Below are 24267 nucleotides of genomic sequence, written 5' to 3' on the forward strand. Positions count from 1 at the left end.
TTCGGGAATTGTCACAGTCGGGAGAGAGCCATATCCAGAAAAGCTTATGCAGGCCCCCGATATCCGAATACCAGAAAAGCTCCACCTTTTGACATGCACTTGTAGAAAACAAGCCACTATCACCACATTGCATTGGGCGAGAGATGTTGTAGCAAGACCCATGTTTCATCTGTCTCCTACACACCGGTCTATACCCGGAACCACGGTAGCGACGGCGATGCAGTGAGTCGTGCTCATAGTCGTCCAGATTACGACACGATCAATGCAGGGCAAGCCACCGTGGCGGCAACCTGCTTGTCTGACACACGGTCTATTGTAAACCACGGCACGCTCGCATGAGCTGAGTCTTAGCCATTCCCGGCGACCTGGTACAGTTGTCATACACGGGGTAAGCCTGGTTCTTCATTATTCACATTCCTGGTTCACGAGTATACAAGCCATGGGCAACGATAAGATTCATCGACCGAGCGCACAGCCTTCCTACTCGTTGATGTCGCAATCGCTTGAGTGGGATTGACATCCAGGGCACCATGCTGCCCAATTGATGCGCACACACACCACACACTTTCGCCAACACTGGTCTTGATAGTTTACGAGCTGTCCTCCTGCATTACCGCTTCGAAAAAACTCACAAGAGGATTAGTCTCCTGGACTTTGGTCCGCACGTTGCAATTTGTCGGGTTATTGTCTCGTCATCTGAACACTCTTTCCTGCCCTATTATCTCTTCACTACGATAAGCACAGATCTACAGCGCCGCCTCTATCCAAGATGGTCGGGAACGGGGGCGGAAAGGGGGGCATGGCAAATACGTGCTCCGTCTGCCTGGACCACGTGTGTATGCGCCTTCGATCCAGCAACATGGACTCGGTGCACGCTTGTGTCTTCTACCATGATCATATATATGTTCGGCTAGCATGCACCGAATCTGTGCTGATTGGGGTCTGCTGTTTGCATTTCGAGTACCCAAGAGTCCTCCATCAAATCATAATTTACGCGCCACGTATCCGGCAGATCTGTGTATATAACAGTGTCGAGTTAGTCCTTCTCGACGCCAAAACAAAGGATGACTATACTGAAGGCTGAGACCGCGAGCATCATGAAAAACGGAGGGTCTGATGGTGTATCCCCCTCAGGGAGTACCGTTACAGCATCTGGCACATCAGACCAGTCATCTCCAGGTCGGACCAAGTCGTCACAGAACAAGCGTACCGTGCGGACGTCTCAGTGTCGCTCTAAAACTGGATGCCTGACTTGCAGGAGGAGAAAGAAGAAGTGCGATGAGCGTAAGCCCAGCTGTGAGTTTACACTGCCGAGGAGGTGATCAAACAAGTACTAGATTAGTCGGCCTTGTGAGCATTGCCTTCCTTTGGAGCACCCAGAGCTTCGATTGTCTCCGGGTCTAGTCTGTTGGTCACAGCCGCACCATACCTTACAATGCAGCTGCCGCTAAGGACTCTCACTGACCAGTGCAGGCTGGAATTGTACAAAGAACAACGTATACTGTCTAGGTTATGAGGAACGGCGAGACTGGGGGAGCAAAGCACAGCATTCAAAAAGCAGTCAGTCCAGGATTGAGTTGTCTCACGAGCATCTGCTGAATAGAAGCATAGTACGACCAACCCCTCCGCTCCCTCAAATGATAGCAGCAGTCGACAACGCATTAGACCAACAGCTGCTCTCCTTCTACATGTCAGATCTGAGTCACAGTCTGAACATCTACAACAGTCACCACAACCCTTTCACTCACCTTGTCGTACCGTTGGCATTGAGAGATGCCGGACTGATGCATTCGGTTTTGAGTCTCTCGAGTTCATGTCTTATAGCTCGGCAAGAACGACCGAGCTGTGAGTTGCTAGTCCGACAAAGCCACCACTTTGGTCTAGCAATAGTCGATCTGAGGCAGCATCTTAACGTGTCGAGTGTGAATACTAGTGTGGGTAGCACCACCGACTGCACTATGATCAGGACAATCCTCCATTGTCTAGAGTCGAGCAACGCCGGCAATAGCAATGGAGAATACAGGTGTCACTTGCAAGCGACCCAGCGTCTCGTGCTCGACTACTCTCAGTCTTCCTCTGCAGAAGTCCATGACTTTGGCCGCCGATTCGTCAACTACCAGAACATTGCCAACAGCATCATGTCTTTGAGGCCTGTCCACCACCCTCCCTTTGTGGTCCCTCCCGGGCTGGCCGGCTCTCTCGAACAGCCTACGTTGATGTCCTCGCACGAGGCCCCGCCATTCCAGAGTCTCCTCACACCCATCGAGTCTCTGCTGGAGACCTTTATTTCCCTCCGCCACCTACGAGACGGTATCCGCACATATCGCTCCTCGGGCACATCATGGTTCTCCAACGCCCATCTGCTCCATCTCATCTTTGCCATCGATGAGTCTCTGCAGTCGTGGAAATGTCCATCTGTCAACGACACAAGTCAGTATCACGCAGCCCTGCTGTACAGACAATGCGCGTGGATCTATCTCTTCCGAACGATCCGACCCTCGGTACCAAGCGCAGAGCTCGAAGCCGCCGTCAATGAAGGGATCAGACACGTCTATGGTGTCCTGCGCGATGCAGACATAGCCATACCCACCACGTCTCACAGCGTCAACACTTCGTCAGCGGCAACAGGAGAAGTATTGCAGACAGAGAAGAAGACTACTGGCAGCAGTAAAGACACCCAGCAACAAGCCAGACTGCAGATCATTCTGCCCTTCCTCGTCGTACTAGGCTGTGCGGCATTCGGATCTCGTCAGCGCGAGATGATCAGGCCTTGCTTCCAGGTCCTGCGCGAGAGGTGTCTGGTCGGCAACATCCAAGTCGCGAGGAGCGTCGTGGAGGGCATGTGGGGGATCATGGATACCTCTGCTTCTGCTGCAGCTGCAGCTACATATACTACTACAACGGCGACGACGACAGATATCTTCGCCGGCGGTAGAAGTCACTACGATGAGATGATTGGCGTCGGCGTCGGAGCCGTCGGTTGTTTCGATTGGACTACTAATATAAATGAAGAGTATGGCTTAGGCGGATGCAGTAATGAGCAACAGCGACAGCAGCAACTACAACGAGATGAAGACGACGCTTGGGATTGGGAACAGTGCATGTCGGATATGGGGTTTGATGTTTTGATCTCTTAGATGTTCGAGGAGAATGGTTGATTATTGTTCGGATATCTAGTCGTCTGTCAGGAAGTGCAGCAGTGCTACCTACCTACTTTATGCATTATACAAGAGCAGTACCTACCCAGCTAGCTAGCTATAGTGAGGGTACGACCTTTGCTCCATAAAACATGTCTGCATGCTTGCTGAAGACATGCCATCTTCAGCGACGTTATAGAAGTCTTGCCTGCCTGGTCAGCTACGAGATGTGTTACATGTCCTCGCTCAGTGAGCGAGCAAATCTAGTGCTTTTGTTCAGATTCGACTTCGAACTCAACAGCAACAACAGCAACAGGAATAGAGAGATAGGTTCCTGGGTTGAGTTGTAGAATAGCTCTTTACACCCAAAACCACTGTGTGAGTCAATCATGCTGTAATATGGTTCGACCAGCGATACTTCCAATTAAGGTATAGTGCTACCACAAAGCTGCCGGCCTTTAACCACCCTTTTTTTTGGTAATCGAATCGCTCTGATTGGTCAGTGCCCGTATTCTGCTGACCCAAAAAGAAAGCTACAACGACTCGAGTCTTTTTCGAGCTTAGGCTCTCACCCCCCTCTCTCTTGTACAGCAAGGTATGTACCTGCCCGCCAGCCAGCGGGAAGATAGAATGCGGGGCAAGAGCAAGCTTTGGGCTCTCTAAAGTTCAGGTAAGGAGGGAGTGATCAGGAGTGAGTGACTGACACTGATTAATCGACCAATCACCCCACCTTGGTAGTGCGGTCTGTTTGTTTCCTTCTTCTTTTTCTAGCAAGCAACCCTCTCCCATCCCCCAAGTTCAGGCTTCCCACACAATACAAAAGAGAAAAGAAAAGAAAAAATCCAGTAAACAACCCCCCCCCGACCACCACAAAACCACCTTCCCCCCCAACCCGACCAAAGACCCCCCCAAAATGGCCGCCTCCTCCTCCGCTCAAGTCTGCCCCATAGTAGGCACAACAAACACGATCCTGCCCCCAACCCACCCCGACTTCGACCTCAGCCTCCCGGGCCAAACCTGCCCGATCACAAACGCGACCACAGACCACCACCACAACCTGTCCAAGCACCCAGTCGTGCCCAACGCCAACGCTAACAACGCGTCCGCCTGCCCAGCGCTCAAAAACGTCCTCTCGGAGCCGCAGAACGAAGCCCTCGACGAGGGCGTCTGTCCCGTTGTGGGACCGGTTTCGACCATCCTGCCGCCTGATCATCCGTCTACTGCCGCTAATAAGCAAGGCGATGTTTGTCCGGTTACGAAGGCGTCGCTGGGCCATCATGTGGGTAAAGTCCATGAGCATCCTAACGTTGAGGGCGCGGCGGAGGGCGCGGTTTGTCCTGTTGTTGGGAGGAGGTCGTAGGGTGGCGACGGGGTTGTAAGGGGGGTTAATTGTTTGGCTTATGCGAGTGGGTTGTTGGTTTCTTTCTTTTTTTTCGCTGAAGGCGCCTGGGGTGTGGGCTTTCGGTACGGGCAAGCAGAACTAAGAGGGAAGGAGGGGTATCTGGAGGTTATTTCGTCGTTACTCGTGAGATATCCTGTACGTAGAGATGATCTTGTCTGATTCTCATCATGCACTTTTGATTTTCTCCATGTGCACGAGTGCAAGCGGGCATGCCATCGAGCTATGTGTCTGACAACAGTCACTTGAATGGGCATGTGAGCTTGATATAGTAAGTTTTACATTAATCGTTAAAATGAACATGAAAGAAAAATTAAAGAAACTGTTTCCAACTCTGCAATCCTTCATTGCCTCATTATAGTCAAACTTTCATGAAGCGACAAAGGAATCAAACACCGCTGCTAGCGGTCCTCGAGAACCTATTCCTAGGCTCGTTCTCAGGATGCACCAAGCCCCCGAGCGCCTCATTGGGCTCATGCGCCAACGGTGCATAGATCTCATCATGAGTAGCAGGAGCAGGCGAGTCCATGCGTTCGCCAGCCTGGACCTGAGCTACAGTGGCCTGCTGCTGATCAGGGCGATAGCTCGCTCTGCGGGCTGCATCACGCAAGTACCCCAGCCGACCCATCGACGAGCCCGAAGTCACGGCCTGAGGTCTCTGCGGCAGTCTCTGCGTTGTTGAGGGCTGAGGAACAGCCGTCTCGTCGCTTGAAGATGTGCGCGAGTTGGCGCGGAAGTTGGACCCGTACATGCCGGTCGGATCGGCTTCCATTGATTTTCTGCCCTGGCCGTTGGCCATGACGCCGCCGTCCATGCCTCCCGCCGCAGCCTGGGAAGTGGCGAGGTCGTGGGCGACGACTTCTGCTTCGGCGTGAGGCAGACCGGCGGCCATGAGGAGCTGGCGCTTCTTCTCCACTTTGGCCGCGTGGTCCATGTCCTGGCCGGGGTTGGCCGTCTCGTACTCGAGCACTTTGATGAATTTGTAAAAGCCTGCTGCCACGAGACTGCCGAGCATGGGTCCCAACCAGTAGATCCAGTGGTAGCCTGAGAACTCGGCGTTGACGACTGCGGGGCCGAGACTGCGCGCTGGGTTCAGACTGCCTCCTGTGAAGAAGACGCCGGTGAGCTCGGCGATGAAGAGCGAGAGACCGATGCCGACGGGCGCGATGAAGGTGCCTTTGTGCTTCTCTGCGGCTAACATGAAGATTGTAAAGACCAGCTGGGCAGTCAGGAACATCTCGATGAAGAGGCCTTGGACGATGGTTGTGCCGCCTCCGAGGGTAGTGCGGACGTTGAGCTCGCCAGGGAACATGCAGCTGACGAGGGCTGACGCTACAATGCCTCCAATAAGTTGTGTGACGAATAGTAGAGCTCCTCTGAACCAGGGTAGAGCGCCAATCAGGCACATTCCCACGGTGACCTGAATCGATCCCGTCAGTAAGATGAGAATCTGGCTCCAGAAAGAATACCACTTACAGCTGGGTTGAAGAGTCCACCGGAAATGCGGAAGAACACCCATGCATTCACGGCGAGCGAGAAACCAAAGCAAAGTGCAATGTACTGGAGTTGCTGAGGGTTACTGCCAGTCTCGGCAACACTCAGGCCTGCTGAACTGTTGATGCTGTTCGCGACCTGTGCTCCGGAGAGTGCAAAGTACAAAAACAGAACTGTGCCCACGAATTCACCACACATGGCGATGAAATGGTTGCGGACATTGTCTGGAAGTCGATTGACTATCGGAAGACGGTAATCAGAATCCGTGAGTTCAGCATTTGGGTTCGCTGCCTTTGTAAAAGGGAGAGCGAAGAGCTTTCCGCCGACGGGTTGCTAGGGACTGCGTCAGTTTCTACACAAAATTTCTGTCCAATTTCGGGTGGAGCTCCTTACATTGATATTCATGATTTCGGTGGTGTCGTTCCTTGGAAGCAGCCAAACCCCTTATAAAATCCCCAGTATGGGATCAAGGGCAAAATATACTCAAACACAAGATCAACTGACGGAGAATAAAAAGTCGAAAGAGGAGTGATATAAAGAGAAATGAGCCACCTGCCTAGCCACAGATGCAGGCACGAGTATCTATAGCATGTCGGCCTGCCTTGGGGTGACCACATCCCATACAAAACCAAACCAAACCTTCTCACAGACGGTGATGGTGAGCCATCGTCATCGAAGCCGGCTCACCCTCCCACCATCATCAAATCTCCATTTTCCAGCGTCCCGTACGGGAATCCACAGCCATCTACGCACTCAACCCCATGAGATCCAGAGCCGTTGCAAGGTTCCAGCTGCCTTCACTTTCCAGGCCGTGTTCCCCCACGGACTCGATCTGCTTAATCGAAAGCTTGTCTGCGCATGATCTGCGCGGATCCGCTGACGGTGCTTCGCAAAGACGGCAGCGGCTGACTTGGAAAGGAAACTCTCTTTGGTAGTCTACCTCGATTGAGCGAAATCGCTCGAACGGACTTGGTTTTTGTTCGAATGTTGTTACGTTGGGTCGTGGAAATTGCACGTGGAGGTTGTGGCGCTTCGAAACTTTGATTCGAGGCTATGACGATATCGAAGTGTGGCTAGAACTCACAAGTGGCTATTGGACCCACGGCTCGACCTCTTGAGGCTTTGCTCTCGACCACTACACTACTCGACCAGTTGTTCGACGATGAAACAGACGGGCAACGATATTTACATCCGAAAGCGAGATTTGACCTTGATCCTATCTTTTGAAACGGCATCGTGTTCTGATTGACAATCAACACAAGGTGTCAACAGCGTTTTGACAATGACCGAAGATGCTGTCCGTAGGGTCATAGATGAGGTCGTCAGGTCCACATCATAGGATCCAACCTTCCTACCCCTTGACTCAGCGCTTTACTGGTGTCCGAGAAGTCTGTTCGTACGCGTTGCGTTGCCCATTGCAAGTCGCTAGGGCTTAATCTAGAGAAGTCAAGACAGAAAGGCCGTCTATAGTTGTCGAACAAGTCGATGTTGACGCACAAGCAAAAGCAAGATGTCTGTGGCTGTTTATTCGCAACATAATACCTCTGCTTACTAGACTGCTAGCGAGGTTTTGCTGCTAATTTATACTTCATTCTGATCCTTCGCGTGGACTTGCTCATGTCTGCCACAAGCGTGGCGCAGGTCTAGAAGACGAAAAGCCACATTAGATTTGTCCATCTACATCATCCAACGTGGCACATGATAACAAGGAAAGGTTGTTGTGCTGATATGACCCTGATAATTATGTTTATTTTGACTAGAGATGAGAGCTAATTCCAAGAAAAACGTCGTCCTGACCAAATACCTGCTTCAATTTCTCAAGCCCAATGTATTGCGCATAATATTACCTGTAACACGCCGCATCGCATAAACCGAAAGATGATGCCCCTGTATCAACGCAGGATCGTTCCAGCAGTGATTGCGCCAGCGCCTCACTGTTCAGCATCCTCCAACTTTCAACTTCCGTGTCATGGATCATCAATCATGCTTTTCATAGATCAAAGCTTTGTCGGGGTCAGCGCTCGACTGCCCTTCCACTGCAGACTTCTCGGGGTCAAGGTCCAAATGCTGCAGCATTGGTAGGGATTGATCCTTGGACTTCTCCTCTGTGGCACCGGTGTCCCCTGTATCGACAAAGGCTGGTGAAGAGAGGCCCTTCGATTCCACCTGCTCTTGTCCAGGCAAATTCTTAGGTGCATCCGAGTCACCTTCCGACTCGAGCGGCGTAAGCGCACCCCTCTTTTCAGTGTCTTCCCCTGATGAACCTTCCTCGGAGCTATTTTGGCCGTCATTGTGTTCTTTACTTACAACACCGGCTCTGTTCTCGACTTGCCCGTCTTCGGGTATCTTCTTGCTTTCTGGTTGGTGATTCTCTTCCTTTGTCGTTACCTCGACCCCCGCATCGGTTGCCCCATCATATGGCTTCGTATTTTCGATGATATCGACCTCGTCGTTGGGTTGATAAGTTCCTTCGACGACCTTGATGTGTGCATCTCCGTACTTCAAGTAGGCCCTGAGCCCCAGCACACATACTGCACTCCACGGGTCATCAGAATATATATCATCCTCGTCATCCGAGCTGTCTGAAGTACTGCTGACGCTATCGTCAATTTCTGGATCCCATTCGAAGTCGTCGTTGACGATGTCATCTTCGGCGTCGTAGATCTTGGCTATGGCTTTGTCTGTCATGTTGTCGATTGGAGATCCTGCATTGGTTGGCATACTGCCGTCCGGTGCGAATAGCGCGGGAGGCAGATAATCCGGCGGTGGTGGTGAGACTGATGGAGTGCCACAACAGTCCGCAGGAAAGTGGACGCCTTTACTTGCGGCCTTCTCACGAACTTCGCGCCAGAAGTTGCGTTCCTTCCTTCTAGCCTTCTCCTTTTCGATACGCTCTCGCCTTTTCATATCTCTTCGCTTGGCTTCTTGTCTTACTTTCCGCGACTTGGCATTTCTCTCTGTGCGACGCCTCTTGAGTTCTTCTTCCTCTTTCTCTCTGTTTTCTCTTTCCTTGTCTCGACGTCGACCTTTTGCATGTGCGAGGTCGAAATTGCGGCCTGTCTGCAGTAGCTTTTCACGGCGTGAGCTATACGATGCAACGACGCTACTGGCAGACACACGCGAAGTGTATCGCTCAGCAGTGATCTTGAGCACGACTGAGTAGGTCCCAGCTGGAAGATCAAGATCTGCCGTCACAGAGCGAAGGCCACGTGGGGTACATCCGCTTCCAAGCATAGAGCGAGCTATGTAAGTACTCGATGTTGTGACGGGACATGGGTAGATACGGAAGTGAAGCGAGAACTCATACCGGCCCTCCAACCCGCGGAAATAGCGCGTGTCGGGCTGGCAAAGTACCAGGACTACGGGGCCCGGTTGCGAAATGGTAAGGATGAACTGAGTGTCTAGATAGTCGGCAACCGGCGGCACATTGACAGATGTCCATTGCTGTATTGCTCTCCATTCGTCAGTGAAGAGACGGGTCCGATCAATGATGTAGAAGTGCCGAAGAAAGTTCTCGTACGTCATCCAGAACACCTGCGATCTGTCAATATTCGGAACGATTTCTCGATGACCTATACTTACACCAGGATCTTTGAAGTTGTAGCCGAGTCTATCGACAAGCTCAGAGGACCACTCTGTGAACTTGTGCATCCAAGGTCCATCGTCCTGATGTCTGCCCCATGGATCGCGGAGTTTCAGCAATTTTAGTTCCTTGTGATCCAGCACCTGGAGCACTGCGTATGCGTGTTGAGAAGTCTTCCCACCGCGTTCATAGTGCTTCGCCCCACCAGCGAAGAGATATGTGTCATTCGCTGTGCTGAGCTCCTCCCAGAAGCGTTGCTTATCGAGAATCTGTGACGGCTTGAGAGACACGGACACGCCTCCAGTGAGATCTTCGATGCCTTCACTACAGCCAGAAGTTATTTAAGTCCTGAAAGCTAAATAAGGGCCTGCATACCTGGTATCGCCCCCCTCAACAGAGCCATAATCTCCATGAGACTTGGCGTAGGCTTTCTCGATCAGTGGAAGCCATGTGTCTGAGTTGTTCTTGCAGCGGGCGAAGAATAAGGCCTCGCCGCCCTTCTGAAGATTCTCGCGCAGCTTGCTGATATCATAAGACGTGGTGCTAACCTCTTGCTTGCGGTGGCCAGATTCCACATATCTACCAACGAAAAGATCCTCACCGTCCGACACATGCAAGAAGAGTCTATCATCTATGACTTCTGGTACCCAAGCGCCGTCTAAAACTGGGGTCAGCCAAGATCACATATCCATGCTCTTTGACTTACCTCGGAAGAACACAAATCCATATACACCGACTTGTTCGTCGCGGTCAACGCATAGACGTTTTATCAAGCCAGGTTTGGCCGCCAGACTCATGAGTGCGGCTAGTAGCCAACAGTCCCCGAGTTGGCCTTGTATGACATCGGACGCACTGGCACGGTTCTCATTGAACTGTGGATTTTCGAAGATATCCTATACCTTATGAGTAAGCTGCTTGGTGCATTTGCTCTTTCTCGTGCCTACCTCAATACGTTTCACGGCGGAAGGTCTCGCATTGTCTTCATCATAACTCGAATTGCCAAGCGGGAAGATGCAATCATGCTCTTGATTCTCTAGATCGAAGTGGCGATCGACATATTTCTGGTTCAGTCGTCTGCACTCTGCAACGATGGCACGGACTTTCGCTGTGCACTCAGCTTTGGCTTCTTCGTACGAGCTTGTGGGACTCTCGTGCGTATTCAGCCCATTGTCGCCTTTATCAGCAGCTACTGCTGTCTCAGCAACACGTCTCGCCAGCGATGAACTGGCAGCTGCTCGACTCGGCGACTTGGCAATGAACTTGTCCCAGGAAGTGTAGAAATCATCATCTGGGTTCGTATCATCGCTACTGCTGGATCCAGGATAGAACTTGGGACCTTCCTGCACCACTTTGATGGAAACAGGCGGTCCGTGATGTCTCGTATCCATGTGCGGCGTTCTGTGTTTCTTTTCAAGGTGATATGTATATAGTTATTTCCACGATGTTGATGAAGTGATAGTATAAAATTTGAAATACGGTGGTGTTTTTTCGGTTCACATACTGAAGACAAAAGTAGGATGAAATGAGAGCCAAACCCATACAAGACTGGACATCGAATATTATTATACTGTCAACTTAAGTGAGACCGAGACGTAACACCGCTGCGACTGTTTGCCTTAATTCTGGCATCCTCGAAAATCGGTTGGATAGCGGCGCGGAAGAGTCACGACACCGGTGTAGGCAATGCATCTGACCGACGCAGCAGGGCAGCCACGTAAGACCGTGCAGCATGGTTCACCACACTCCTGCTGCATGCAACAGCTGTATGTAGATTCACGATATGCAGAACACCAATACTAGAATATGCAGCCATTCGCTATCGAGCGGGTATTGGTGTTACCGCTAGCCTATGGTGGCGGAGGGAAGTGTTGACGCGACAGGATCAAAAGTTCGTGACTGGCCCAAAACCTGACAATAGCGATGTGAGCTTCTTGAGAGCAGTAAGTGGAGGTACCGAGTAACGGGTTGATGCACAATGTCAACACAAGGCGAGACAGTCACAAGGTATCGTATGGTGTTGATGTCTGATATCTTCTCAAGACAGCTACAGTACTGTACCTTATAGCCTGTCATTTCTGAGCAAATCGAGGATTCAAGACGATAACGGGACCAGATCCGATAGACGACAGGTCACGCACGGGCCTGTGAGGCTTCAAATGCGACACTTCATCACTTCCAGCTCTCTCTACCATATCGCAAGAGAGGGTGCTTTGACAACACATACCTTAGCTCTTCGCGAGAATAGATAACAGAGGACGAGTGATATTGCACAGCAATACTGAATCAGAAGCTCGGGATTATTGGTGCAACAAGATGCTCAGCGTTTTCCAAACCCGCTACGCGCGGATGGAGCAGGCGCTCAATGCCTTGATTGAGTCGATCGTAGCATATAATCCCTCACTGAATGCTGCAGATGAGCTTGTAGCAGCTGATGACGAGGTCAACGAGGCCTTAGAGCAGTGTATGTAGGTATTCATCGTCACCTAGGCCCGTCTTACTAATCCTATAGTGGCCATCCACCAAGCAAATTACGCGCAAATACTTTCTTTACGTCAGACTGCAGATGCTTTGGACAGCAATATCAAATCAACCATGAGGATGCTTGCCGACACGCGAAGAGAACTACTCAACATACCCGGTAGACAGGACACGGCTGTCATTCGCGAGGTCCCCGTCGAGGAGCTGTTGTCATATGCCAAGTTCATCAGTAAAACGACAGTACCTCCCACATTCAGAGGACACATTCCAAAGGAAATCAATGCAACCCAGCAGTCAACAGAGCAAGCACCGACCCAGATTGCCAATGGTATGGCTACCCCGGCAGGTACAGGTGCAGACGGTGGTCTGCCACAACAGCAAGGTGAAGGTATTGGTGTGTCTAAGCTCAACGAAGAGACAAAGGACATGCTCGATCCTCTAGCGAAGCTGCCCTTCTACCCTTGGCCTTCTCCAGATCTCATCAGAGTGGGTGCTCTGTCAAGTATTCAGGTCATGCTGGAGGATGGCAGAGACCCTTCAACGGTACTAAGTAGGGAGGAGCAAGAGGCGGAGGATAAGCGTAAGGCTGACAAAGAAGAAAGAAAGCGGCAAGAGGAAGAAGAGCTGGAGCGTAAACGCTTGGAGAGCTATGCTATGCGCGGTTCTGGACGACAACAAGAAACTGAGGCTGTCTTCGACCCAGATGAATTGTGAGCAATGGCAAGTCAATTTATGTTGTTTTTGACATTGCTTCTTTACCAAGCAAGCATAATCACGACCATTCTAGGAGAGCTTAGCTGCTTCAGCATAAGCTGTAACATAACTTGACTCTAGTCTGTCATTCCAGCGCAACCTTGACTCCCATCAGACGTTTGTGTTACACTTGAAAGCAATAAAGATCCTCCGGCTATTTATATAAAGCATGAGAACTATGCCCCCATTCCACATATGCGCTTGTCGAGCCTTAGCAAAAGTCTGCACATGTCATATGGTATGAGCTGGGTTCGGATATCCCCTCCTCCAAGACCATGAAGGGACCGGGCCTTTACTTCGCTCATACCATTGGTCACGTGGCTTCCCTCACGTTGTACCGAAATACACTCAACAACGTGGTAAACATACACAGAGTTCACCTTATAGTATATCAACTCCTACCATATTGTCTTATTATATCTTCACCATTGCTTGAGAATCTGGCCCCTCCCTGCATTCATTTTTCGTCTCTTCGCCTTTAAGCACTCAACAAGATGTCAAGGTAAGTTCGTATTTTTTTTACACGTTGACCAATCCAATTTCGGGTGTCGCTTGCTACGTAAATGGCATGAGACCAGCATTATAGTGCAGTCTTGTAGGGACCTGTCTTTGGCCGTGTCTCTATCGATGCAGGTCGCGGACTTCCTATCAACTACACTCCCCTGCCGGGTAGACAAGCATCAGTATCACTGTGCTCAATTTTAATATCCCTCTATGCATATAGCAGGTTCTAACGACTAATATAGAAGAAAAATGACAGAGGCCAGGCACAGAGTTCGCCAGCGACGAGTGTATACATAGCTCAGGTGGAACGGCTGGAACTCGAACTCGAGAACACTGCAGAGAAAGAAGATCAGCTCGATAGCATTGTAGAAGACCTCGGCTGGCTACAGACAACAGGGACTTATCCAGCGTGGGCCAGAGAAATCATCGAGCCCCAAACCCACATTCCATCGCGTCTATGGCGAACAGGCTGGATCTTTGAGCTGGAAGGCGAGCCCCAGAAGCGCACTTGGTCGCCAGTAGGCGACACCTACTCGAAAGACGACATCCAATATATAATCGCCAAAGTAACGTGGGTGCGCACGCCTGTGCTCGACCACGAGGAGGTCCAAATCCGACGCCCGATCATCGCTTCGACGGCAATGTCTACTATTCGCGCACAATTTGAGGACCAACGAGAACGACCAAAGAGGTATGAAATCATGCATGATTTCTACGCAGACGAAGTCGAACAAAGCAGTAATAGAGGTAAAGTCAGGGGCGGCAGGCGTCAGCAACCACGCCTAAGCATCTACCACGACTACAATGGCAATCGTCCACTTACAGCAGAGGAGAGGGGAGTGAAGAAATGCTTTGACTGGAGTGAGAATGGGTCGTTACTCGTTGCTGAGCCATATGCTCAAGGGCTTGAATAGTGATATGAAGTCGATGGAGGGGGTGACGTTGGGCGTCGGACAGGGTTCTCCTCGGGATTCGATGGCGGTAACGACTACGAATATGCAGTCTGACAACACTGAGGGGAGCTGGGGGATTCTGACGAGTGCCATCGGGGTCTATTGGCTGAAAGTAGGTCGTACTTTGACGCGTGAATCAGGATAGCGAGGGTACTACAGCGGATGTTGTCTAATGGCGCATGACCTCCCATCACATCACTTGTGCACAAATAGGGTAAGATTGAACCAAAGGTCAATGTCTCAATCGAGCGACAAGTGAATGCAGATTGATTTGTCCTTCCCATATAAAGTTGACTATGAACAATTGCCATTTAAGACGGTGGAGATATACACATATACAAAACTTCGAAACCTGCCAACGCCAGCTCGACCAACGCCAAAAGACAAACAGGAACCACAAACATTGAGCAGTCCCTCCCTAATAGCTGACTCTATACCGCTTAGCGGTCGATGCCCAGTAGAAGTGAGTAGCAGAAAGTAGATATAGAGCCTCAGCGGACTCCTTCTCCACACTATCATCAGGCCTGGACGCGATAGCCTTACGCAGCCGCTTGGCCAATTGCAAACGCTCGTTGTGGTGGATCACCAGATGCGCGACGCCTTCTCTCACCTTCTGTCGACCGTCTTCTGTCATGACATCGGACGACGTGAGGTTGATGCCCGAGTCGACTACAACGAAGTTCATCACTTCACCCTCACGCAAGTCCTTCTCAAGGCCGAGGACGTCGTTTTGTAAGCCTACGACGCCATAGATCTCTTTTTCTAGGGCGCGCAGTGCAGAAGACTTGGCGTGGTTTTGAGGTAAGGTTTCGCTCTCGACAAGCATCGCGAGCGGCGCGATACCAATGGTTCGAACTCGGATCTTCATGTATTCATCCATGTTGGCTGGAGCGATACCTGTGGCTCTGATGGGCGATTCCGCCATGATCCCGCCAAAGACATCGCTGGCAGCCAAAATCACTCGACGGTACGTGAACTCCGACAGAAGTGTCTGGAGGTGTCTGCAGAAAGCATATGTGATGTGAATGATGCGTTCAGCAGGCGTGTCCTCGACGCTCATGTGGTTTTTGAGTGGGCCATATGGCATTTTCATGATCTTGATGCTTTCTTGAAGTACCTGTTGGGCTTCGCCGGGATCCATAGCCTCGACAAGATCATCAATCGTGCACAAATACGAGAACCATGCTGTCATAGCAAGAATCGTTTCGCGGTGGCGAAGTGCCGGGAATGTGATGTTAGTGAATTTGAAGTCGTTTTCGCTTCTCGAAAGCAGCTTCGTCCTGTTGTTCCACATCCATGGTTCACATGCCAAACGGAAGTCGAAGTGTTCATTCATATGATCCATGTAAGAGTAGCTGTGATCCTGGGCTTCAGCCAGTTCTGCAACGGTTATCGGCAGTTCCAGTCTGAGATCATCCCCAGAATATTGGCCCGGAACATTAAACGCCAGCACAGATGGCTTCTTTCTGATAGTTCGGCTCATGTTGACGTATCACACGATATGATCTTCGATAAGTATCTTCAGCAGGACTCGGTTGGACACCCGGTAGCACCGTGGTAGAGTTGAATTGATGGAGGATAAATGCCTTTGCACCATGGGAGGCCATGCTGGAGTTTATAGGATACTCTTAGCCTCCTTGACATGTGCAAGCCGAACTACCGGTGCGAGAAATCTCCTGTCAGAATTCAGGCATGGACGCCGAACACGCAACGGTCCTGCATCATGCCAAAGCTACAACAAAAATACACGAGAGAAGGATGACCGAGATGGCGCTACATTTCTGGAACACTAAGGTGCTGGGCGTCCTGGACACTGCATTAGCCCAGGAGCGGACATCGACGCTGTTCAGTTGAGCACATACTAGCTCATGATTCGTTCGTGGAAAACTTCTAGAACAGTTGTGCGTATCGAGCTCTAACGCAAGTACTATCTAAGCGTGTTGCTCCAAGAACGTGGCTATGCCGGCATCAGAGGTTTGTGCTAATACAGTCAGCGCATGACAACTCAGTGCAGGGTTGAATTTGAATCATTCACTACACCATCTCTGTTCCTATCATGCATGTGTTTGGAGTGGAGAAGCGCAATCCGCCACCCTAAAAAGTAATTGTCTTGTCTCGGACAGCGTGAGGATGTCCTTCGAGGCTACTACGAGCTCCGGCAGTCTGCACTTACTTGAAAACCGTTGTCCTTGCGCATATCTTTTGACAATAAACAAGATTTGTGTAGTGATGTTCTTGGCTTGATGTGCTCCATTGCCGGTGATGCCCGGAGATGCCTCTTACCTCCTACCTCGGGCTCGAACGAGTAGTACGCAGTTTGCATGTATCAAAGTGCTCACCAGGTACTGTATCGCAGTCCCATAGCAGGTTGCTAACAAGGCTATGGTGTTCATAAGCGGCTTAAGGACATAGTCTAGACCTTAGACTGCTGCGAGCCAGAACGTGGATCATGTCCTAATGCATCTTGCTCGATGTTCTTTTCTCGGCTTAAACGACGGTGATTTCATCACCAACGTATAAGCGACGAAATGGCACGTTGTAGACGTATGTTGCCTGCAATGGCCAGAGTAGGTAGGGGCGCTAGTGCGCACGAAGCCCTGGCCCTCCATAGGTCGACAGCCATGCTGCGTTACCATCCCTCTGGGATTTAGGATCCAATATCCAGTCGAATGAATTGAGACACAAGTGGATCCTTCGGATGGACAATCCAAATAGCATGATCGACTCTTTATGGTAAGGTATGCTCATCATGCTTGGATGTTACCACGACCGAGCGAACAAGCTGAGTTGTGGCATACATTCAGATTCCTGAGAGACGAGGTTCGTCGGATGAACGTTAGCAACGGCGTCCCGTTTCTCCACACAGCACTCCGAAGTGAGACGCGTTTTGTGTGTCGCACTGTGATACGCAAACCGTTTTCAAAGACGTTGCCAGACAAGAGCACAATATACTTCAATATCTCCTTGGCAGGTGGTCAATAGAGCTATCGGAGTTGAGAAGTTCGATGCTCAGTAACTCGCATCCTATCGTGGTTTGAGTGCGACAATCGAAGAATCCCAGACACTAGGAGACATTTCCGGATAGAAGATAAACAGCGGGCTGAACACGCGTAGGGACAGTGAGCTCAACGGCGTCTTGATGGTTTCCACGTAGGAGAAGCTAGAAAACTTAAACTCGCAGAACTCTGCTCGAAGTCTGACACCAGTATGTAACACGGATCTATCATTGGCTGTCACGTTACATTGGTTAGCATTGACATGCAGCTTGTCGGATAATGTGCTTTTACATGTCTAACGCTATTTCTTCTCTGCAGCGATAGCATGTGGGTTTCCTGAGTACGAGGTAGTAGCTTGTGGGTCAGAGCTCAAGGTCGACACTCATGCAGCTGTTCGAACAGAGACTGCTATGATGCTCGTATTGTGTTCGTCACATGTGCCATGTGGATCGCGTCGTTGGACTGCCATCATACTTGACGACCGACGCAGCTTACTTTATGCTAGTCGCTGTTGTTTTTGTCGCATCTCTTCGACTTTCCTGACTACAGTCTAACAGAAGTCGTCACCTGATATCATGCTAAAGATTGCGTGAATTTTTTCGCTGTAGGATCGATCCTTATGCTAGGGCAGAGCCGAAACAACAGCGATAAGGAGGAAGAGTAATCTTAAATGCAGTTCAAGGTATGGTCACGCACATATAGTCCTTACGACCACCATTTCACCACAAGCTCTACTAAGATCTCGAAGGTCCCAAGAGGCTATGGTGACATTATAGGCTTGCCTGGCACACCATATGGTCAAGATTGAAGAGAGACGGCGCATCAATATGCAGTGTTGCGCGAGAAAATAAAGATAGCATCTTATCGAGAACAACCACGCGAGGCGGACCTCACCCGTGTCCTGGGATATATACGCTTAATAGTCGACTTTCCAACACAAACCTCCAGAGTGCTACTAGGCAACATATATCAGACTATCCGGGAGCAGGATGTTGCCGCGATTTTGATCGTTACCTTAATCGCCCGCCACAGTTGATGCCTCAGGCCAACATTACTCGATGACAAGAACACCCGGACCAGGGCTTTACCGGGATCCGTTCTAATCAACCAAGAGCTCATCACTACTCTACCTTCCGTCTCAACGCATCAGCGAACAGCTGCAAGATCGTAAAGAAACTCACTTAGGGCATGGAATTTCGTTCGCAAGCCATCATGGTACGGATGCTTTTGTTCCGTCTCATGCCGTTTCACACAGACTACCTGATCAGCAGGGCGAATGTTTCGGGAAATTTGTTGCCGAGATGTAGGGCACAGCCCTGAAGCCCTGAAGAGAACGAACCTAATGCATAGAAGGAAGCTTCTTGGAGATCTGCGCATCCGTGCAAAGCAATTTCGATGCCGGTCCCAACTCCAAGAAGTGCCTATAGACGACTGGACGACCAAGGAGATGAGTCTCTGAGTTGGAGAAACCCGTAGACACGCGCGGACAAGTACGGCAAGACCCCCCAAAAATACAGCAGATGCATACTTGAAGGGTGCAGGGAGGTGCTCCTATTCAAGACCATCATCGAAGTAACAAATACATCTTTCAATCCTGAGGATGGGTTCGAAGCAATGGTGTGAACAGGATACAGTATCGGCACATCGCCAGCAACATGTCCAAACCCTAAGCTTGCTAAGGATCGACGACAACCTTCTCTCGAGAAGCCCTACCTGACAAGATCCAATGTAGGGCAGTGCCGCCAATACGATGCTGGTATGTGTCAATCTATAGAATAGATACGATCTAAGGTAAAGTTAAGTCAGTGGCTCGAGAGCAATGCCGGGACTTGGTGAGTATAAGAATGGAAGAAGCACCCACGTAGGTTCTGTCTATCATCACCATAATTTCTTTCTTCTCTTATCTAGCCTCAGAACTACAAGATGCACATTCCCACTCTTTCCGTAGCATCTACGGTTGTCACAGTTGCAGCAGCAAAGAGCAATCTCTGGGTAGACCGCGCTCCCAACCATGTCCGACCATACGTTATCGAACACTATGCTCCTGCACAGGCTGTTTCTGTCGGGGCCCAAGTCTACCGCTTTCCAGTGACTGGGCCTGCTTCTGGCGGCAAGTTCTCTCTACTCAGCACGTCCAGCCCTGCATCGGACGCTCTAGGCGTCCTCCCCCATCTACATCAAACGCATTTTGAGAACTTCTTCGCTCTCAAAGGCAGATTCCAGCTCTGGACCGAAAAAGAGGGCGAGGAGAGCTCGCGTCTCCTCACTGTCGGTGATTATGGCGCGTGTCCACGCAACACCACACACACCTTCCAGATCATGGATCCGGACACTGAGATGGTCGGGGTAATTTCACCAGGAGGCTTCGAGGAACTGTTCTTTTTCCTCGCAAACAGCAATTACTCCTCTTCTACCGATAGCCCTTTTGTGCCCGCTGCAAGCACAAACTCCGCCGGCGGTGGCTCTTCGGCCGATATCATAACCACACTCGAGTCTCTCGATGTCTACGCCCAGCTGTCTTACAACCCTCGTCGCGATATCGTGAACGGCTCCGCGCCCAGCTCGAACTGGCACACTGGCTCTAACTCACTCGCAAACAATTCCCACACTCCCTATTATATCGCCAAGGACTTTGGTCCCAAGTACATCCACAACGGCACTTTCTACCAGATCGTCCAGCCATTCGTCACCAACCTCCAGAGCGCAGACACAAACTTCACCGAAGGCACAATCACCATGTCACGCCTGCGTGGTGGAGCAAGCTCCCGCGCGGTCACCACTACTATACTTGCCGACCACCATGCGTTCGAAGTCCTCGAGGGGGTCATGAAGTTGACTATGAGTGGCGAGACAGTGACCCTCATCACTGGCGACGTTGCCTTTATCCCTGGTGGAACACAATTCAAGTACTGGTCCGAGGTCGCTTTCACGAAAGTGCTATATGTCGGCGCGGGCACTCAGACGCTGGATAGGACACTCATGGCTAACGCGAGCAGCTGGGATTATGCTGTGTTCCCCACCGCATAGATGGAAACCAGCGAGCGAGGTAGTAGTTCGAAGCTGCGTTTCCCTCTCCGATGTTCATACTGTATTTTCTTGTTTATATGATCCATATCGAAAAGCGAAGCTCAAAACGCGGACTGTTTCATACAATATAGCTTCATGTATATACTGTGTCATACGAAAGAACGAATCTTTTCAAGTAAATCTGCGAGAAATGAATCTTAGCCCCTCTCACAGATCATACAGTACTCAAAAATAAAGTACCATGATTTCTAGCCCTAGTTAGAGACTACACCTTCCGTAAGATACCCCTCGTGTTATCACTCAAACTATGCCTCGGTCTTCGGTCTCCCCGCTAGATGATACTATCGCTGCCGCCATAAACCCTCGGAGCTGGCAACGGATGAATCAACCTTGACCTGATAGCCTACTGTACTGTACCTTATATTGCCTTGTGTAGCCTTTGGTCCAGCCCTTGTGTAGGCTCTTGTTAGGTCCTTACTCAGACTTCGTTAAGCCTTCCCTTGCCCAGAGCTGGGTACCTTTCAGGGTTATGAGGAAGGGTTCAAGTAGGGCAGGAAGAGATGTTACCTTGGAAGCGAGAATTACTGTAATAGCCCTACCTTGCCTAGCAACTGAAGTGAGGTGAGCCATCTCAAGCTACGGATGGTACTGTACTGTTCAAATTATCGGATGGATATAGCATACCTAATTTACTCACTTCAGTCAAGGGAATAGCATATCACACCGTATCTGAAAAGTGGGTTTCCAACGTTCTCTGGTTCTGTAACAAGCAGCTTGTCGAGCAATATCGATAGCAAAGAGCATGCAGCAGCCACCACCGGCGGATATCAAAAGGGTATGAATTTCGATGCTAAGCAAGAAACCGAATTCACAAATCGAAGGCGGCGGAAGGAAAGGGCCAGCCTCCAAAAAAGCACCAAAAAGCCAAGAAGAAACAACAAAAAAATCCGATCCTGCTCCTGCCATCCGTGAACGGTCGGGACGTTGACGCCAGAAACTCCTGTTGTCGACGCCGGACACCGCCTATACCTTTCTGAGCATCCAACGTGATATGATAAATTCAGCTTGTGAATCTGATTATGCGGTGACGGCGACATCACCAGCAGTGCGCTGAGTCTGGCTCTCGAGACCGCCTGATGCGCCCATCTCTGCCCAGTCGCCCCAGAGACCTCGCTTGCCTCTGATACGCATGGGTCCACCGATCTGATCTGTCGGTTGATCGACCTTGATCGCGTCCTTGGTGCCGAGAACGAGCATCTCGAAGAACATTTTGGTGGCGTCTTGCTTGGTTGTGCGTGCCTCTGGACAGATGTCTGTGAAAAGTACGCTTTGTTGTGCGCGGTCAACGTCTGCTGGGGGTTGGCCGTCCTCGTCGGAAAAGCGCTCGCGGAGGATGTGAACGGCGTGCTTGGTACCCAAGGAGACAGGTCCAGAATCTGCAGGGTGGAGAACGGGCATCGTAGTCTCATCGAACGCAGGTCCGGGAGATATCGGGCCCTCGTCTTGCTCCTCTCCGGCAAATTCCTCTTCTGGGCCAAGTGGTGCGAAGTCGTCGCCTCCCAGAGTAGGGTCTGCACCGAATCCGGCATCCTCTATCTCTGGCACGGTGGTCGACGGTCCAGCCGCGAGATGCTCCTCCTCAACAACAGTCTCAGGTAACCCTCTGTCGCGCTTGCGCTTGAGTTCACCAGTGTTGCGCACTACCTCGAGTGAAAGGATTCCTCTCAATTCTGGCGCCCATCCCAAACTACGGCCGTCGCCCAGAATACCAGACACAAAACCACCGTTCTTCTGCATCTCCATAAGCGTCAAAAGCATGGGGTCACGAGGCAAGAAAGTAGGAGCCCGGAGAATCCTGCTGCGATCTTCTTGCTGAGCCTTGATTTGCGAGTTTGCGAGCTCAGTGGTGACGTCTGCTTGCAAGACCTTGCGACGCTTTGCGCGCTGCTGCGCTTGAACCATGGTCTCATCTTCTTCTTCCATGGGCTCCTGCTCGAGTCGGAATGAACGCTCGTATTCTTGCTGAAGGTCGCGTTCGGCACTAGCACGAATGTCCGACAAGGGCGAAGCACTGTCGCGTTGTCGTCCAGCGCGCTCGAGAGCTGACAGGTTGCTTTCCTCAATGCCGAGGTCAAGGCCGGTCATACCTCCCATCTCAACGTCGTCATCGAATGCCAAGGCTGGCACATCCTCAGGAACTATCGTTGGTTCATCTTTGTCGTCAAGTCCAAGATCAATGCCAAGATCTTCACCGTAAAGCATGCTTTCGTCCCTCAGCTCAGGTCTCGCAGACTCGGCACGTCTGCCGACTTCGATGGTGCGGTCCTCAGGCGGGGGCGACGCGATGTCGTCGCCGAGATCAATGCCCAGATCGTCATCCTCTAGTTGAATGGTCTCCTCGGCCTGGCGGGTGTCCATGCTCTGAGGCATTATTTGGGAAGTGCCCCAGTCGAGCAAAGTAGGATCCTGACCAGGTGCGCGAACGTCGTCTTGCAGTAGCTCATCCAGATCCGGCATGGGTGCGAACAAGTCGAGCTCTGTGATGGTATCTGGAAGAACAAGGGCCGCAGGGTTGGCTGTATGAGATTGGTTAGAAGGCAGGTCTACGTTTCCTGGGCGAAAAGCCTAGGCTCAGTCAGCATACACGATGCGCAATGTTTTTCTTGTTCCTACATACAAGCTTGATCTTCATAAGGGCCTCATTGCAGTCATCTAGCAGATAGCGTGCCTTTCGGCTGTAGATACGAACGACACCAAGCAGCAATTGACCGCTCAAACGAAGCGCGATTGGGGCCTGGTTAGTGTCGATGATGGTATGAACACTGCTCTCGATATTCGATTGCAGAATATTCTGTTTAGTGAGCTTGCGCTCAATGTTGGCGGCGAGCCAGACACGCGCGAGCGGGCCTGTCTTGGCCAGGAGAGTCTCCGAGTAGAACATGACGGATTAATGCTGGGCGGTATCTAGCGACTCAGAACAGAAAGAAAGAAAAGACAAGATACGGCACGCCACGACTGGCGGCAGCAGCTCTATTTGGGGATGGGAAGTATTGTTGACGCAGCGTGACGCGACTTGAAAAAGACGCGTTCAAGCGGGCGCAAAGGATCCCTCGGGCTTTGCGGAAAAACACGATGCGCGATTAATGTATCGAAAAAATAATATCGTGATAATGTGGACTTGAACAAGTTGGAGTCAAAAATGCGCAGAGGCAGAATATCGGTGTAAGAAGAATAATAGATTATGGATGACGGATTATGGATGATAGATGGATACCTGAGCGTTTTGCGAAAGTCGGGTGGCTGGAGAGAAGACCGCTGCGCGACTGTCGATATGCCAAGAGAATTCATGCTCATTGAGTCGGCGTCGTAGGGCTGAGTGTCGGTGGCTCGCCCCCAAGATACTTTTACCTTCACACTTCAGTACGGCTCCTATTATTGTTTCCGTTCTTGGGCGAGACATCGCCAATGATGTGTGCTTCTGGTGTCGAACTTGTATGGAATATTCTGCGAAAGACAAACAGGGTTGTCTGAATATCTTTGACATTTGATTCGCTTCTCAAATTCCATCGAGAACTCACAGACTGGGCCGCATCGGCACAATGGTATATGCTCGAGTCGTGGTTGCTCTCTCTATCGTGAACAGCGTCTCATAGCATTGACAGCTGCATTGCCTTGTTCCAGCCAAGGCATGTTTGCATATTCCCGAGTTACTGAACTGGTCGAGATTCACCAAAGATTCTCGACATACACATACAAGTGTAAGGTAGCGCTTACGAAGCAGCAGCAGTGAAGCAGCAGGTGCAGGAACAGGCTGGGGTAGACAAGGTAGTTCTTACAGTAGTTCATCAACAGATAAAGTAAGGTGTTGGTCACTACCGTACCAAAGATTCAAGTAAAGACCTTCCAAAGCTTTCCCCACGTTTGACAAGTCAGCACAAGGTAA

At 50.7% G+C, this 24267-nt stretch overlaps 7 protein-coding genes across 7 annotated transcripts; 3 read left to right on the forward strand and 4 right to left on the reverse strand.

Annotated features, from left to right (window-relative positions):
• Window positions 1-1064: 1064 nt before the first annotated feature.
• Window positions 1065-3137, forward strand: AAFC00_001201 (uncharacterized protein; the record flags this gene model as incomplete). Its single annotated transcript, XM_069340362.1, has 3 exons — window positions 1065-1296; window positions 1474-1560; window positions 1612-3137. 3 exons carry the CDS (start codon window positions 1065-1067, stop codon window positions 3135-3137), a joined length of 1845 nt encoding a protein of 614 aa, XP_069203830.1.
• Window positions 3138-4924: 1787 nt separating this feature from the next.
• On the reverse strand, window positions 4925-6435 carry AAFC00_001202 (uncharacterized protein; the record flags this gene model as incomplete). Its single annotated transcript, XM_069340364.1, has 3 exons — window positions 4925-5956; window positions 6013-6363; window positions 6424-6435. 3 exons carry the CDS (start codon window positions 6433-6435, stop codon window positions 4925-4927), a joined length of 1395 nt encoding a protein of 464 aa, XP_069203831.1.
• Window positions 6436-8007: 1572 nt separating this feature from the next.
• On the reverse strand, window positions 8008-11001 carry AAFC00_001203 (uncharacterized protein; the record flags this gene model as incomplete). Its single annotated transcript, XM_069340365.1, has 5 exons — window positions 8008-9564; window positions 9613-9937; window positions 9989-10271; window positions 10320-10506; window positions 10558-11001. The coding sequence occupies 5 exons, from the start codon at window positions 10999-11001 to the stop codon at window positions 8008-8010; spliced, it is 2796 nt and encodes a 931-aa protein (XP_069203832.1).
• Window positions 11002-11926: 925 nt separating this feature from the next.
• AAFC00_001204 (uncharacterized protein) lies at window positions 11927-12805 on the forward strand (the record flags this gene model as incomplete). The annotated part of the gene is made up of 2 exons (XM_069340366.1): window positions 11927-12074; window positions 12123-12805. 2 exons carry the CDS (start codon window positions 11927-11929, stop codon window positions 12803-12805), a joined length of 831 nt encoding a protein of 276 aa, XP_069203833.1.
• Window positions 12806-14719: 1914 nt separating this feature from the next.
• AAFC00_001205 (uncharacterized protein) lies at window positions 14720-15784 on the reverse strand (the record flags this gene model as incomplete). The annotated part of the gene is made up of 1 exon (XM_069340367.1): window positions 14720-15784. One exon carries the CDS (start codon window positions 15782-15784, stop codon window positions 14720-14722), a length of 1065 nt encoding a protein of 354 aa, XP_069203834.1.
• Window positions 15785-19220: 3436 nt separating this feature from the next.
• On the forward strand, window positions 19221-20324 carry AAFC00_001206 (uncharacterized protein; the record flags this gene model as incomplete). The annotated part of the gene is made up of 1 exon (XM_069340368.1): window positions 19221-20324. The coding sequence occupies one exon, from the start codon at window positions 19221-19223 to the stop codon at window positions 20322-20324; it is 1104 nt and encodes a 367-aa protein (XP_069203835.1).
• A 1077-nt stretch (window positions 20325-21401) lies between these two features.
• On the reverse strand, window positions 21402-23265 carry AAFC00_001207 (uncharacterized protein; the record flags this gene model as incomplete). Its single annotated transcript, XM_069340369.1, has 2 exons — window positions 21402-22949; window positions 23002-23265. 2 exons carry the CDS (start codon window positions 23263-23265, stop codon window positions 21402-21404), a joined length of 1812 nt encoding a protein of 603 aa, XP_069203836.1.
• Between the last annotated feature and the right edge of the window lie 1002 nt (window positions 23266-24267).

This window comes from Neodothiora populina (genome assembly GCF_041146345.1).
Source record: "Neodothiora populina strain CPC 39397 chromosome Unknown canker_contig_12, whole genome shotgun sequence".
Classification (NCBI taxonomy): Eukaryota; Fungi; Ascomycota; class Dothideomycetes; order Dothideales; family Dothioraceae; genus Neodothiora; species Neodothiora populina.